The sequence below is a fragment of the Trichoderma citrinoviride genome, assembly GCF_003025115.1.
Source record: "Trichoderma citrinoviride strain TUCIM 6016 unplaced genomic scaffold BBK36scaffold_17, whole genome shotgun sequence".
Lineage (NCBI taxonomy): Eukaryota > Fungi > Ascomycota > Sordariomycetes > Hypocreales > Hypocreaceae > Trichoderma > Trichoderma citrinoviride.
This window is the reverse complement of record NW_020194725.1, coordinates 194672-210885: the sequence shown is the minus strand read 5'-3', so window position 1 is coordinate 210885 and position 16214 is coordinate 194672. Positions and strand designations below refer to the sequence as shown.

Sequence of the window (16214 nt, the reverse complement as noted above, 5' to 3'; positions counted from 1 at the left end):
GAAAATAGGGGGTTGGGGATTGAAGATCGGCCGGGCACTGCATCGGAAACATGAATCTTTCTGTTCTTACTGGCCCGTCGAATGAAGCAGTGACATGTTCCATCTGCCTAGGCGACCGAGTAGACGTTCAACGCAGCTTGGTTCAAGGAGACGAGCATACGCAAGCAGACAGGATGATCAAACGGTTCTGATACGGAAGCGAAAGGAAGTCGAAAGCAAAAAACTGTGTGTACTCCGTATAGTATACGGTATACATACCTACCTTACATGTGTGTGTGTGGCAATTCTCCGAGCGATCACCGTTCTGTCCGCGCCACCCGGCAATGCAAGGTACGAAACACACTTTTGGAGCGCTTGGTTTGAGATCCAGCCAGTGATGTCAAGTCGGCTTTTCTATTTTCAGGAACCAATACTCGCATGGACGTACTGCGCGAAGAAAAAGGGAGAGTGGCGAAAAGGTGCGGGCAACATTGAACGCTCTTTTTTTGGCTGTAACACGGCGAGCCAGCCGGCCGCCCGCGTTAGGGGAATCAGACGCGTAAATTGCAGGGAAACGGAGAGAAAACGACGCGACGGACGGATTGCCTTTTCAGTTTAAGATTGCGGTTTGATTGTGGGAATTATATCGGTTTGGATGGGTGTTCGCGGATGTAGCTAATGATAGAAAAGTTACAGGTAGGAATTGGAATACGATAGTCTTGAACTAGATGGGTGGTGATCTGTTGGATCGATGGGCTCGTATACTGAATATAGGACTCTTCAGGTGAGTGTCAGGAGGTCTGTGAGTTCGTTTCCCTTGCCTCTTCCTCTCTCTCGTCTTCCATCTTGACAAAACAACGAGATGGCCAAGGCCAGTCCCTTTCGAAGCACTTCCATGACGGATCGAGATTCCCCATCCATCCCCCAGCCCTCTTCTTTCTGTGTCGAATGCGTCCACCAGCCTCAGCTTCAGCTCCATCTCCCATCCCCATCTTTCCAAGCTCCATCCTCGACGGTTCCCCATCACCGAAACGTCTCAGCTTGCCGTGACCGTCCACCTTCACCGTCCGCCTCAGATGGGGGAAACCCACTGCGGAACACAGGCACCTTGGACGCCCATCCAATTCGACCCCGAAAACGCACGGCCATGGCGCAACACCACCCGCCCATCTGCCGTCAAACAAGGTCCGTCCGGCTTTCGCCCTGAAAATGCGAACCTCAAGATTCCCAAGCTATCAAAAGCTTTCTCGGCCTATTGGATCGCCTTCCATGAGATGTCCCATGTCCAAGCATACCCCTGGATCGTCCGAGCTGATGCAGGTACCGACCGTTATCACAGTGTGTGTCGTATGTACACCCAGGGCATCCACGTTTCTTCTGTTGACTTTGGAACTTGTAAGGCAAAGTTCAATTTGCCACTCATGTACTATTTGCATTGGGTGAATCCAAACGCGTCTTCTTCGTCTTCCATGTTCTCCCGCGCTCGCCTCACCGTAGAAGCCGGCAGACGTCCCAAAATCCCCCCTGCTCCTTGGTTCTCCAGTTCAAATCTCGGTTGTCCGTCTTGGCTTTTGTGGTGCCCATGCGTGCTCCGTAATTTGCCCTTGCTTGCCTCGTCTGTTGCTTCTATCTACTGTACTATTGAAGCAATCAAGTTCCCACAAGGAAACTTGGAGCCCTCCCATGAAAGCTACCCAGCACCTTTCCCTTGTGCGAGCAGTAGTATTCCAAACCGTTTCCCCCCCTATTACTGTATCGTACAGCAAGCAAGCCCGCAGAGCACGTGGGCTTTTCGGCCGCAATCCTGCATATCCAATGGATTTTGATTTCCGTCCTTTTTTCTCCCCGTTTCCTCTCTCCGGGGGACCGACCCCCCCCCCCCCCCCCCCCCCCCATGCTAGCCCGAGAAAGATTCTGGAATCTGGAACAAATTCGCTCCAGTTCTTGGCGCTTCGCTTCCACAAAGCCAGGCCCAATCTCCACTTTGTTTCTCGTTGCTGCTTGCTTTTGCTGCCTTTCTTTTTCCTCCATGCTTTCTCGGCTTCGGCTGGAGAAGGGCAGCGGTGTGCAAGCCCGCGGGGGCCAGTCGTCTATGTATTCTCTTCCGTCTTCTCTCTCCGGGCAAAAACCTTCCAAGAACATTGGGGGGTTGTCTTTGCTGGCTTCCAGATGGCGATCCAGTCTGCATGCAGTAGTACATGCAGAGAGACGGGGGCCCCGATAGGAGAATTTGTTCCTACGAGCTACTGCCACCTTACATGATGCTTCATCAATCTCTTACCGCCTCGGCCATTCACCTACATACGTACAGGTCCCTTACCTTCTACATACACAAAGACAACGCAGATTGGATCTTCACAATCAATCTCCTGACCGATCCATTGCCACCACCACTCCCCCTCAAGCGAGCGAAGACAAGCTGGCTGCAGCTCCGTCTCCAGCTCCTCCGGCAAGGCTGTCACCGCCAAGCCCTTTCCCCAGGGGCGGTCAAACTCTCACCGCGAATGAATTGAACGCCCTCCCGTCCAACTTCCATCAATCTGCAAAAATCCACCACATTGCTGTTTCTCTCCCCTTACACACCCAAGCGGTCAAGCCAAAACACATAGAACACACACAGACACACAGCATCCTCTCTGTCCTATGTTGTTCAAATTTGTCCATGTTGCCGTCTTTTCTCTCAAATGCTCCTCTCCCATGCTCACTCACGCCCCCTCCCCTCCCGGAGATGCGCAGCCTTTTGGCCCTGGCCTCTCCTCCCCCTTTCCATCCATCTCCGTTTTCCGCACCCCAAGCTTCCATCGCCCAAAACGAGTAAGAACGTGAGATACACGGAATCGTGGGCGAGAGATTCCAAGATCTGAGTCTAGGCCCCCCAACCTTGATGGCCCCGATGCCAAGCGTTTTTTCTCTTGTCTTTTCCCTCGTGGTTATTCTTCCATGCCGAGGTAAAAGGGGACAGAAGTGTAGGCGTGTTATTTCTACTACTTCATTCACTCATTGCAACTTCGCAGTAGTAGTTGTTGCTTGTACGCCTTTCTGCCTTTGGCTGTTGTGATGTTCCCGGTGGGGGTTTGTGTGTCGTGAAGTTGGAAAGTAGGTAGATTCGCCGTTTTAATTTTGATGGTTTGCTATCAGCGATGCTTCAGATTGACCACACGTTCTGTAGATGAGGACATATTCGTAGGTCCTTCTGGTGTTGTCACCGCGATGCTGCCATCAGTCAGTCCGCCAGTCGCGTGTCTCCAAACCCCCAAAAACATAGCAGGACGTCTGCGAGATTCCAATCGGCAGGCCTCTTAGAAAGAAGGTCATGAAACTTTTCGGCCCTTGTAAAGCGTAGAGTTCTCCCGACAGAATAGCCATCTGCGCGCATATCTCGGCCGTCTTCGTAGAGGAGACAAGAATCATGTGCAGCCTTCTTCACATACCCTGCATCAAAACATGAACAATTTTGGAGAAAGAACCAGCAGTATTATTACTATATGAGAAGCTCCTCCTCAAAACATCAGTGAACTAGTAAAAAGCAAAAAGTGGCAGCACCAACGCCTAACAAAACGCAATGGTCATGACTGCAGCTATACAATGCAAAACATCTATATATAAGTTCGTCACTCGAAATCCACCACGTCACCCATGCTGTATGGAGTGACAGTGAGAGAAAGCCTCCGTCCGTCAAGCGGACTTTTCCCCTCGAATATATCTCTGCGGGCGAGACAATGAGGGCGGAACCCAAACGCATGCAAAAAGAAGAAAAAAGTCCCTTGATGTGGAGCTGCCCTTGGCAAAGCTCCCTCGCTCCTTGTGGGATCTCGTGAACTCCGCACCGCGGGCTATATAGCTTGAAGCATGATGCCAAATATCGTCTCAAATGTCTTTCACGCCCTTTTTTGTGTTTTTCTGTGTTTTTCTGTGTCTATTGTGGTATGTTGATTGTTGAGGTCGATGACTTAGTGGGCGCCATTCACCTCGCCGTTGGTCGCGGGGACATCCTCGGCCAGGCCAATGAGGACGGAGTACTGTCCACCAGCGCCGGCACCGATGATCTTCTTGTCTCTCGTGGCAGTGTTGTCGATGAGGGTAGGGACGTGGATGTCGTCGATGGTGCCCTGGCCCGTCTGGTAGTTGCTCGAAAAGCCCCACGAGTAGGCCTTGCCGTCCTTGCTGATGGCAAAGCTGTTGTCGGTACCGGCGGCAACGGCAACAATGTCGGAGAGACCTGAAAGAGAGGTTAATATGCGTGCATACAGTAGTCAAAGAGGTAGGTAGATGGAAAACGTACGTTCGTGCTTGGTGGGCTTGACAAGAATTCGAGCAGCTCCTCGCTCGTCGCGGATGACATAGTCCTCGTCCACCTTGTCGATTTCCTCGAGCTCAAAGCCAACCTGGTAGCCATCGACACGGCCCCAAGTGAACAAGTCTCCCTTCTCGGTGCAGGCCAGAGAGTGGTGAATGCCGCCCTCGATGCTCGTGACGGTGTGGTCGGCGAGGAAGGTGATCTTGACGGGCTTGAGGATGACGGCGTCGTCCTCGCCGGCGTTGCTCTCCACTCCAATCTCGCCAAAGTTGTTCAGGCCCCAGCCCCAGACGGCGCCGTCCTTATCGATGGCGAAGCTGTGGTACGAGCCGCAGGCAATCTTGGCAATCTTGCCTCGGGGCAGGCCGACGCCCTGGGGGACGAGAGACGACATCTTGTTGCGCTCGATGATGCGGCGGCCGAGCTGGTTCTGCTGGCCGCATCCCCAGGCGACGACGTTGCCCTTGTGGTCGAGCGCGAGGATGTGGTTGGCGCCGGAGGCGAGGGCCTTGATGTTCTTCAGACCGGCAATGAGCGCAGGCCGCGTCTGGACCCTGACGTTCTCCGTAAAGCCCAGGATGCCGTCGCTGGAGCGGAAGGTGCCCCAGCCGTAGACACGTCCGTCTTCCGTAAGCGCGAAGGAGGCGCTGTCACTGGCAACGACCTGGACGAACTTGGTGCCGGGCGCAAAGTTGTCCTCGGAGAGGGCAATGGGCGTGCTTTCCTTGGGGTTGATACCGGTGTCGTCCTCGTCTTCCGAGTCGGAGTCGTCAGCCTTGTCGGCGTCGCGGAGTCCGCCCTCCCAGGTCGTGTCGCGACCCAGAGCGCCCTGGTCGTTGACGCCCCAGGTGAGGATCTTGTTGTCGCGGGTGAGGGCGACAGCGTGCATTCCGCCGCACGCAATCTGTACAACGCCGACGGTCTTGGCCGAGAGGTTCTCGTTGAGTCGAGGGCGCTTCACATCGATGGGCTTCTTGCCATTGACGCGCTTGCTGCCCAGGCCAAGCTCGCCCGAGGTGCCCTCGCCGAAGACGTAAATGTCCAGAATCTGGGTGGGGGCGTCGTTGATCTTCTTTCCAATCTCGGGGTAGGCGGACTTCTTGGCCTTGGGAACGGCGACGGCGCGAGGCGCCTTTTCCGTCTTGGTCTTCTTGGGCTGGGGCTCCTCCACGACGACGTCCTGCTCATTCTCGCTCTCGGTCTCTGAAGCTTTTCGCTTGGTAGGGGCGACGCCATTCGTCTCGGGCTTCTCGTCTTCGGCCTTTTCGTCAACCTTGGCGTTAGTCTTCTTGTCCTTGTTGGTGGGTTTCGCGTCCGCCTTGGCCGGCTTCTGCTCCTTCTTGACGGCCTTGGCGGCTTTGGCTGTTGTCACCTTGGAGGCGGCGGCGGTCTTGGAAGTCGCCTTTGCGCCGGCCTTGGTCGCGGCGGGCTTTTTGGCATCGGAAGCCGCCTTGGAGGCAGCGGCCTTTGCTGCTTTGGGAGGCATGGCGACGCGCTGGTTTTATATGGCTGGTGGTGGTGTTGTTGTTGTTGTTGTTGTTGTTGTTGTTGTTGTTGTTGTTGCTGCTTGATAAGCGAAGGGGGCGGAAGGGGAAGGGGGTCGGGATGCTGCTGAGCCGCGCAGTGAGGAATGAAGAAACTTCAATTGTAGCGCTAGAAGCTGTGCGAAGCTGCAGAGACAGGAAAAACAGGAAGATTCGGTGATGATGAAGAGGCAAAAAGGCGCAAGCTGGCCGTGGTCTGTGGGATCGCAGTTATTTTATACGAGCGGCTGACATCAATGGCAGGACGCGACAAAGGTGAGATTTTTTGCCCAGCCCTGGTGGGTGGCACAGAGAAGTGGCCCCACACAAGGTAGGAACTCTCCCACAGCTCTTGCCCAAAGCGGTTGACCGCCTTTGATTTGTCCGGCAGTAAAAGCGGCCACAGCCAATCAGCGGCGTGTCCAGCGTCTCCCGCGGGCGGTGAATCGCAGTCGGACGTCAACATTCAACCAGCAAGAGACACGATTGTGCTGACCTTTGAATGAGACTGATTCAGAAGCTTCTCACTTTCTGCTCACGAGCGACTTGTCAGTTGGAGCCTCTTCTCAAGTTTCCGTTATCGCTGCTCTGATCTCTGTATTGATGGAACTGATTGATTGATGATTGATCGGATGGTCTGTTGCTACAAGCACATGATTCGTCCACCGCAGCATCCAGTGCCTCAGAGGGAACGTGGTGCCACCAAAACGCCCTTCCCAGTGTCAGTGTGCCATTTCTGATGCAGCACGACAACGACAACAATGGCACAGCCCGAAATAGCCAGTGTGCCCGCAGATTAGGCGACGGCCGACCTGCCAAAATCCATGTCATGTGTACAAGCACGAAGCGGGCAGTCTCCCGTGCCTAAGGTAATGTAATGTGTAAGATGCATGCAACCCCATATATATCGCTGCAGCCAAACCAAGAACCAGCAGTAGTCCCGCATTCCGTTGCCCGCCCTGAACGCCGCCCTTGACCCGAGTCCCAAATGAATTAACGCAAGGAAGATAGTAGTAACATGAAAGGCCATGCAAGATGCCGTGAGTGCTTCTAGCAGTGCACTTCCCAGCAGACTGTCTGTCCTCTTATTTGGAGTAGTTGGTAAAGTCGACTTCGTTGGCAGGGTTGTAGCCGCCATCAGCAGCCTTTTCGCAGGTACACGCAGCTTCACACGGCCCAAAGTCAGCACACACAAACTTCATCCACCCAGCCTCGCGTTGGAGCAGAGGCTACAAAAAGGGACGCATGTCACTTACTGGCTGGTCGAGCACCGCACTGGCAGGTCGAGCCTGAAACGGGCGCGTTCTCGGTGGCGGCCCGGTCGCAGGTGCACTGGCCGGCGGGACGAGCGCGGCACGAGCAGCGCGGGCCATCGACGGCATTCTCGGAGGGGGCGTTGCCGCAGGTGCAGTGAAGGGCGGATTGCTTGCCGCACGAGCAGGTGGCCTTTTGGGCTGTGATGCCGTTAGATTGAAATAAATTGATTTGAGGCGGCTTGAGACTTACCACAGGCACACTCGGCGTCGGTGCCCTGGCGGCAGCAGGTGGAGGCCTTGGCAGCAGTCATTTTGGTGGTGTTGGTTGTTTGTGTGCGTGTGTGATGAGGACTGTGAGGACTTGGTGGTCGTTGAAAGAAATTGGAGATGATGCTGGGCTGTGAACAGATGGAGATGCTTGCTTGATGTCTTCTGGACCAATTCAGCCAACCGTGGACGGACAGTGACGTCTTTTGTACCTGAAGCTCAGCCCAGTTCAGCCTCGACGCCTCTGGGGGATGACACTCGCCTTGGGTCAAATTGCGTTGATGCTGATTGGCTCGCAGACCGCGGTGTGGCGTTCAGCCAATCAGCGCTGCGATATTTCCAAGCATGTGGCTACAGCCTTGAAGATGGGGCTCTTCCATCAGACTATCTGCGTGGATCGATGCTGCCAATCGTTCGTTTTTTTTTGTTCTATGTAAGGTATTGATTGGTGATTTGTACATGATTTGCCTACTGGTGGTTCACGGCGTCAGGATTGGACGATTTCGGTGGCAAGTTTGGAAGTTTGAACGGCGAATAGTGAGATGCAAAGCTACCCTGGAGGTTGGCCATTTGCTATTGTTGCATGAACCGATGCAGGCAGGACACGGCTGCTAGCTATTTTGGCCTTGAACTAATGTAGTCTAATTTGGAGGAAACATGATTGGTATCGGGGGATCTGTATGCAGCTGTTGTTGATTCAAGTCCAGTAGACTACTAGTCTAGTAGTTCTAGTATCTGATGCTGTGCTGTTGATGTGCTTCACTTCCTCAAATCCTGCCTTGCCTTGCCTCACCTCTTCTGGAACGAGAAGTGAGCTTTCCATTACGTCAAGATATCGATGGCTTTCGTACGGCAATTCAAATGAGATTTCATCAACCTCCATGCCATCATCTGCATCAACTTACTACATGTCTCCATAGCGCCGAACCTCTCCCATCAGCTAAACAACCAGGATCCCCCCTTTCCGGCTTATCGTGATGCCAGCCAACACAGCGTCACATCGCCGATGAGAGGACCCAAGCCACGCAGGCATCCATCTCTCACGCCGCCCTGATGCATCCGGACAAGGGGCATACTGCTGTAACTGGCGACGCTACTCCGTCCGGAGTCGTAGTTGTACATCGCTGCTACAGGCCTCAACCAACATACATTTGCCTGCGTCTGAGTTATCATTACTACTCCGGTTTCTTGTAAGCTATACGCCTCTTTCCCTGCGCAGAACGTGTACTTGTGTGAATGAGGCAGCGTCGACTTCTTTCCAGGTCTCGCAGGGCCTTGTGTTCTTGCGTGGAACCGGAAGCTACCCTGCCGGCTTCATGTCCCCTATGTGAACGCTCATATTCGTCACAAAGAGAGGCCGGAAAGATTGAGATCCTCGAGGTCCAACGTTCCAACCTAGGACATTTCAAGCAAATGCCCCTATACTAGGTAGACTATGCCAAGTCAACCATGGCTGGATAGCCCCCAATTGAGTAGTCCTGGATCGAAACCTCCCCCTTGGTCTTGTGCCCCGATCTCCATCTCCATGTCATACTCTTCTTTTTGGCTTTAAAAATCCCGGGGGAAAAAGCACCCAAGTTTGCTGGCCCTGATTCGTCGCGGGCCGTTTTAGCAGCGACTTTATCCGCCTTAAGCTTCGGTGGTTGAGCACGGCAATGGGGGGCATCGATGCGGAGGAGATGCGGAGATGGCGTACGCCTCTTGGCCTCTTCTAGCTTTAGTATCCCACCTTTATCTTTCATCTTATGCTGTATGGAGTTGGAAGATTGAGAAATGCTCAACAGCCGTTTCCCAGTACCGAGCTTCGTGGACTTATGGTCTGTGATGGTTGCCAGTTGGATGGGCTCTAAACGCAGAGGCAGAATGTTGTTGGTCCAGCTCAAGAGCGGCCTTTTTCTTTCGCCTTGGGTTGCATTTTCCAACCCGCCCTTCTCAGTCAAGTTAACGTAATGTAATGCAATGTACTACTATGCGAGGCCAGCTTACCCCCAAAACCCTGACTTACATGGAACTGAATCCGTCAATGACAACTGCCATGTCACATCCTCGGAGGGCTACGCTTCTCTTGGCAGAGCCAAGCAGCATCGATCTGCGTTTCTTTTTTTCTTTTCTATTATTTGATGCAGATACAGAATGTATGCAAGTTGGTCGTACATCCGTGCCGACTAGTGAGTGTACTTATAAGGGTCGGTGTTCCTTCGCTGGTGAAAATTTTCTTACATCCCTCATGCGAAGGAGCGTCGTCTTTCGTCTTCAAATCTCGATGTTGAATCACCTTCGCATGAACTGAATAGCCATCACTGTCTTTAGCATGAAAAGTCAAGATGGCCCCTCAAGATAACAAGACCAAGGCCGAAATCACGACGAGGGATGTGCACCAGGCCGCGGAAAAGGGCCAAGCCGCTACTGATAAGTGAGAGCCCGACCCTGAACTCCTCGACCAAAGCTTGCAAACTCCATGAGTCGAATGGGCTATACAATGAAGGCTACAAGAATACTGATAAGCTTGTGCAATCGCGCTGCAGATATGGCGAAGCCCTGGTTGCTTACGATCCCGTTGCCGAACGCAAGTTGCGGCTGAAGATCGACCTCTTCATCGTCCCAACCGTGTCGCTGCTCTACCTCTTTTGCTTCATCGACCGCTCCAACCTTGGTAAACACAATCCCCCCTATCATGTTATCCCTTCATCTCCATCTATAAAAGGAGAAAAAAAAAAAAAAAAAACACCTCTGACGAAAAGCAAAACGTACAACTCCCGCCAGGCAACGCCAAAATCGCCGGCCTCGCAAGTGACCTCCACCTCCAGGGCAACGACTACAACGCCATCATCTCCATCTTCTTCATCTCCTACATCGTCTTCGAGATCCCCGCCACCCTGACCTGCAAGGCCGTCGGCCCCGGCTGGTTCCTGCCCCTCGCCGCCGTCCTCTTCGGCGTCTGCTCCCTGGCGACGGCCTACGTCGACACCATGGGCCAGGCCGCGGGCGTGCGCTTCCTGCTCGGCATCTTCGAGGCCGGCATGATGCCCGGCACGGCCTACTACCTCTCGCGCTGGTACCGCCGCTCCGAGCTCGCCTTCCGCCTGTCCCTGTACATTGTCATGTCGCCCCTCGCCGGCGCCTTCGGCGGCCTCCTGGCTTCGGCCATCCTCAAGCTCGACCACGTCGGCGGCGTGCGCTCCTGGCGCATGATCTTCGTCGTCGAGGGAATCATCACCATCGGCCTCGGCATCGTCAGCTTCTTCACCCTCACCGACCGCCCCGAAACCGCCCGCTGGTTGTCACAACCCGAAAAGGACCTCGCCATCGCCCGCGTCAAGTCCGAGCGTGTCGGCGTCACCTCCGTCCTCGACAGCATGGACAAGACAAAGATCAGGCGCGGCATCCTCAACCCCGTCACCCTCACCACCGCCTTCATCTTCCTCCTCAACAACATCACCGTCCAGGGGCTCGCCTTCTTCGCGCCCACCATCGTCGCCACGCTCTTCGAGGGCTCCACGCCCGTCCGCCAGCAGCTGCTCACCGTGCCGCCCTACGTCGTCGGCGCCTTCTTCACCGTCTTCATCCCCTTGCTCAGCTGGCGGCTCGACAGGCGGCAGATCTTCATCGTCGCCTCCGCGCCCATGGTCATGGTCGGCTACGCAATGTTCCTCGGCTCGGCGGAGCCCAAGGTCCGCTACGGCGCGACCTTCCTCGTCGCCTCCTCGGCCTTTTCCTTTGGCGCCCTGACAAACGCCCACGTTGCCGCGAATGTCGTCGGCGACACCGCTCGCAGCGCGGCCATTGCGACCAACGTCATGGCGGCTAATATTGGCGGCCTGATTAGTTCTTGGGCCTTTCTCCCCTTTGACGCCCCGGACTATCACATTGGGAACGGGCTCAACTTGGCAACTTCTGGTACCATTCTGGTTCTTGGCACGGTGATGCTGCTGTGGATGAAGCGCGATAATAAGAAGCGGGGGAGAAGAGACGTTGATGCTGAGTTGACAGGCTTGACGCAGGAGCAGATTGAGAGCTTGGACTGGAAGCATCCAGCTTTCCAGTGGAAGTATTAGACGCATCAACAAGCTCAAGGGTATCCTGTCTTGGCTATTGTATTAGCACTGAAAGAGGTCAAGCATATTAAATAGTTACTATATATATATGTAGTCCGTATGTGCCGGTGAAAATGCAAATGGCTAATAGTACAATTACTGATACAAGGTCGACAGACACCCCTTGATGTCAAACTCAGCAGTTGATTCAAGAGTACATCAGTGGAGGGCTCCTCCGAAGCCGTGAAATCGATCGCCCAAGCCCTGGAACGACTGGTAATATCCTTCGTCCCAGTTTCCCAAGTCTCCATGCGGTGTGAGTTCTCCCGGGGCATAAAACTGGTCTGTCATCGGAAAGCTGCTGCCAATGTCTCCGTCATTAGGATCCGCCACGTTGTTGTTCCACGACTGGACGGCGACGGAGTTCATCGGGCCGCTGACGCCCATCGGAGGCATAAACGACATGTGGCTCGAGAAGCTATGGTCCATCATGCTCACTGCTGCCGGCGTAGGCAATGCCGAGGGCTCGGGTGCCAGGTTGCTCCCACGCCTTCGCATATCATCTTTGACGACGGTTCGCACACTGTCTCGAGGACCGCCGAGGGCAGAATTTCTGATGCTGTTGCTTTCTTCGGAGCACTCATCGCTCATCATGACCACTCCAGAGTCAGGGCGGGGGAGGATATCCCTTCCCTTTCGCGCCATGAGGGGCTGGAAGCTCTGTGCTCGGGGTGGCTCATTTCTCTTGTTGCTGCGATTCGTGTAGGGCATGCTCTGGGCGGCGCCGATGCATCGTTCCACAGCCTCCATGAAGCACTGCTGAAACTTGGTCGTCAACGTCTCCAGCGTCTGAGGATTCGAAATCTTGTCACGGAGCGAAGAGTGCAAGACTTCGAACGAGGACATGTAGTAATTGGAGAGCTCAAAGTGCTCAATAACAGGAGTAAAGTCTGCCAACCAACGTTAGCGAGGTGTTCTGTCATACCACGGACTTTTCAATAGGTATAGGCTTGACGACATACGGTATTGATGGATCTGGTGGTCCTCATCGTCTGGAAAGAGGATGTTCCAAATCTCTTTCCACTGTGCCTCGGGGGAAGCGCCACTGACCCTCTTGCGGGACAACAGCTTGATCGAGGTAGTTCCATCCACCCCAGACTCGGGATCGTGATCCAGAATGTCGCACATCATCTCCTTGGGCAGACGCTGGTGATCTCGAAGCTCTTTGCGGGTGTGAAAATCACGGTTGCATCTGTCGCAAACGAATGCGGACGGGTCGTCTCGTTTGTGCTGTTTGACAATGTGCTGTCTGTGGGAGTGTGTCAGCGCCGGTTCATCTGCATACGGGATGCGTATGCGAGAGACAACTCAGTATTGTAGCGTACCTCAGCTCAGCAAACTTGGGAAAGTATGTCATGGCACAGCTATGGTGGTCCCTGACATTGAAACGGGAAGGGTTCCTCTTTCTATAAGGACAGCTCAGGCGCAAGTTTTCCTCTTCCTTGGGATTTGGTCGTATTTTCTTGGAAGGGTTGTACCCCATGCCCTCGCCGTCGCTGAATTCGCCGTCGTCCTCGTCGCCTCGGCCCTGCTTCTTTCTCTTGCCCCCCGACTGAGAGTCGCCAGCGCCGCTACCTCCCTGAGACGGCGTCGATGAGCTGCTTGATGTCGACATAGCTTGCGTCATGTCGGCGTCTGAGGGTGCGGCCCAGAAACAGCTGCCTACATCGCCGACAAACTTGCAGACCAGATTTCGCACCGCCGGCGTCACCTTGGACGCCTCCTCCTGAAGATCAATTCCAAACACCAATTGAAGGGTATAGTCAAGAATGGCCTCTGTGTCCTGAGAGGAAACGTCATCCGATGTGGAGGATGCCGTGTCCCACCTAGACGAGGTAGAGGCTTCAATAGTAGACGTCTCCAGCTGCGGCCATTCGTGGGAGTCGCCGGGAGTCGAGCTCTCCTCCTCCTCCTTAATGGGGGAAACCTTTGACGAGCTGACGGCAAAAGTCAATAATCACGAGCTCATGAGCTGCCTCTGCAGAACTTCTGTGCTTGCCTTGTAGACTGCTTCAGGCAGTCCCCCTCGCCCAAAGGAACAGGAGTGACTGGCGTGGCGACGTGAATCTCCCCTAGCTTCGCGCTGAGATCTGGGTAGCCTGCAAAAGAGTAGCCGTCATCATCGTCGTTGACATGGGTTGAGCACGATCCCGTCGAGGATCGGTGTCGATGAAACACTCGGCTGGCCGGACGCGAAGAGTCGGCAGGGTAGCCACAGAAGATGTCGCTGAGGTCGCTGGCGTAGCTCGTGCTGATGGGACTGGCCAGCGTTGAGTGCGAGTAGGTAGTGGCAGAGTCGGGCACGTTTGCCGACGAGATGCTGCTTCTTGTCGATGCTGTTCTTGAGCGCAGGCGAAACGTATTCGGCGGAAAGTGTAGGCTCTCAGGGAAGTGTTTCCGTTGGCCAAAGGTGGCAGAGAGACTTTGGCTCTCGCTGCCGGACTGGGGTGCGGCCAAGGGCTTGTCGTTGAGCGAGTCTTTGTTTCGCAAATCCCGCTGCAGATGTAAGGGTATGTGGTTGACAGTGATGCCTGGTCTGCGGTCTCCCTGTTCAATTGAATTCTCGGCCATGGAGTGAGCCGCTGAGAAGCTGGCCCGTCGCAGTGTCATGAAGTGCTGAGGAGGCTGATTTGTTATTATAAGAGGCAGTTTTGGCTTGCAGGAGCGCCAGGCTCTGACCCCGTGTCAGTGGGTTGCTCACAGCGCCATTATGAAAGACGGCGATAGACGAAGACGGTCGATGTAACAGAGGAGTAGGACAAGAAAGAAGAGGTAGAAGTCAACTTACATACAAAATTAACCTGAATATAGGTTTAGGTGCACTTAATGAGAAGATAGAGGAGAAGTTGAAGAGAAGAGAGAAAGAAAAGAGAGAAAGAAAAGAGAGGCTGCCTCTCCGGGAAGCCTTATCGTCCGTAGGTGCGACATGCCTAATACTATATCGGCGGCCCTCTTCCGTATTGTATCGCGACATCACGGCGCTGGGAATGCCTCGCGGACCGCTAAAGTCCCCAACCTGGATGCCTTCGCCGGGCCCCATTCTGCAGTCCTGGATGATTGCCTACTGGCTCTAGTGTCGTGCTTTGGGCCCTGCCTTTGCCCAGCTGGGCCATGGGACGGCATCCTTCGTGGGGTCGAGCCAGGGAGCTGCGCCTTCTGATTCGCTCATGGTGACGGCTGTTGCATGGGGAGCACTGCTGGCGCAGGCAGAGACGATCTGGCAAGGCAGCCCTATGGTTCGCATCTTGACAGACGCCAGCCAGTGGCCGAGTCCTGGTTCTCGATCTCGTGGGACCCTCCTGATACGGCGTCGTGGTCCGGGGATGCGTCTGGCGGGCAGCCAAACGCGGCCAGACGACAACGGCCAGGACTGGCCTAGAAGAGTACCTCATCTCGTCGACTGGAGCAGGCGACTGGGGTTCTCGATAAGCGCCAGCTGATCGATGTCTGTCATCGTCTCACTGTTTCGATGCCTCCCCTGGGAAGGATGCGCCTTAATCTCTGATCCGGCGGGACGGCGCGCATTAGTCGAGCGCGTAGGGAGGCAGGACGGATGGAGTGCGTGCCCATCACAATTTTGAATTGCCGTTGTTGTGATGGTTGACGATGATGATGGAGGAAAGATAACACTTGTTTTCTGGACAATGGCCGGACGGAGAATATGAGGAGGGATGAAAATAGAAGTAGCGCGGACAAGTCGAGAGCTCCTGCATTGTAGTTGACTGATGGCGGCTGCCGTGGACCTGCTCTCCATATTGATGCCCTGTTTATCTGGCATCTCTCCTTGACTTCTGTCTTCTCGTTGGCTCATGGAGACGGACTGGAGAATCACGGAGGCGTTGGATGAGCCTTGCTTTTCAGACCTTGAGGCTCAACTGGCTTTGCTCTGGGCTCAAGTCTGCGTTGTTCACGACTCGTGAAGCTGCGAGCCCTGCAAAGGTAGGTTCCAAGTTACATGTGGTATCTGTAGACAGTCACGGTCAAGATGGCCGTTGAGCTTCGATATAAAGAGACGAAAAGGACTCGTTGAGAAGTAGATGAGCGCCCAGATGGTCAGTTCTGCTGGTTTAGAATATCGATATCGACACAATTGCCGCAATATCAAGCTGTTAGCCCTTTGGTAGAACCATTGACAATCCGATCTCGCATCCTCTCAACCCTTGAACCATGAGCTCTCAGCAGCCAACCCAGCACAACGGCACCGCGCCCTCAGCCTCAAGCCGCTCCCCCTCCAGGTGATTTTACCCCCCTACAGCCGCTAGCCACCGCTAGCTCCCGGGCTCCATCCCCCCATCCGCCCACTAACAACCGCCATCAACTCGGCTATGTCCGCTAACGCACGCCATCGTCGACAGCACAGCCATGCTCGACCGGTTTCTGTATGACAGGACAAACGTGCCGGATCGCCTGGTGGCGCGATCGTACAATGCGACGACTCCAGGCCCGGGGTATCAGGGCGATGCAGCTGAGCTGGAGCGGTACATGTCGCAAAGCTCCGCTGGTGTACCTGGTAATATCGGGTCAACAGCCAGGCGGGCGTGAACTCGAGTCGGCACGAACCAGCGCGGACCGGATGATGGAGCAGATACAAAGGAGTCACTTGTACGAGACACATGCAGATATGGAGCGTTTTGGGATTCACGGAACAACATGATGTATTATTAGCGTGTAGGATTAGTAGGTTATATGGAGTTGAGCATTAATAGTAGGCTTCGAATATGAGCATCCAATGTCATGTCACGCTGGCCAGCGCTCTCGAAGGATGCGGACTAGGGGTGTTCGGGCTCGAGCCGTTGAG

At 54.6% G+C, this 16214-nt stretch overlaps 5 protein-coding genes across 5 annotated transcripts; 2 read left to right on the top strand and 3 right to left on the bottom strand.

The window, feature by feature from the left end:
• Positions 1–3507: 3507 nt before the first annotated feature.
• BBK36DRAFT_1136546 (RCC1/BLIP-II protein) lies at positions 3508–6267 on the bottom strand. The gene is made up of 4 exons (XM_024893018.1): positions 6042–6267; positions 4262–5746; positions 3930–4198; positions 3508–3675 (listed from the first exon to the last, which is right to left on the bottom strand). Exons 1-3 carry the CDS (start codon positions 6052–6054, stop codon positions 3930–3932), a joined length of 1767 nt encoding a protein of 588 aa, XP_024745676.1. The 5' UTR covers positions 6055–6267; the 3' UTR covers positions 3508–3675.
• Positions 6268–6884: 617 nt separating this feature from the next.
• BBK36DRAFT_1172553 (hypothetical protein) lies at positions 6885–7366 on the bottom strand (the record flags this gene model as incomplete). The annotated part of the gene is made up of 3 exons (XM_024895743.1): positions 6885–6964; positions 7056–7253; positions 7306–7366. The coding sequence occupies 3 exons, from the start codon at positions 7364–7366 to the stop codon at positions 6885–6887; spliced, it is 339 nt and encodes a 112-aa protein (XP_024745675.1).
• Positions 7367–9646: 2280 nt separating this feature from the next.
• On the top strand, positions 9647–11377 carry BBK36DRAFT_1144791 (MFS general substrate transporter; the record flags this gene model as incomplete). Its single annotated transcript, XM_024893702.1, has 3 exons — positions 9647–9735; positions 9848–9975; positions 10086–11377. The coding sequence occupies 3 exons, from the start codon at positions 9647–9649 to the stop codon at positions 11375–11377; spliced, it is 1509 nt and encodes a 502-aa protein (XP_024745674.1).
• A 198-nt stretch (positions 11378–11575) lies between these two features.
• BBK36DRAFT_1185061 (hypothetical protein) lies at positions 11576–13987 on the bottom strand (the record flags this gene model as incomplete). The annotated part of the gene is made up of 4 exons (XM_024896425.1): positions 11576–12306; positions 12379–12665; positions 12742–13343; positions 13478–13987. 4 exons carry the CDS (start codon positions 13985–13987, stop codon positions 11576–11578), a joined length of 2130 nt encoding a protein of 709 aa, XP_024745673.1.
• Positions 13988–15775: 1788 nt separating this feature from the next.
• BBK36DRAFT_1129336 (hypothetical protein) lies at positions 15776–15958 on the top strand (the record flags this gene model as incomplete). The annotated part of the gene is made up of 1 exon (XM_024891729.1): positions 15776–15958. A coding segment is annotated over one exon (183 nt), but the record flags the coding sequence as incomplete, so codon positions are not given.
• Positions 15959–16214: the final 256 nt, after the last annotated feature.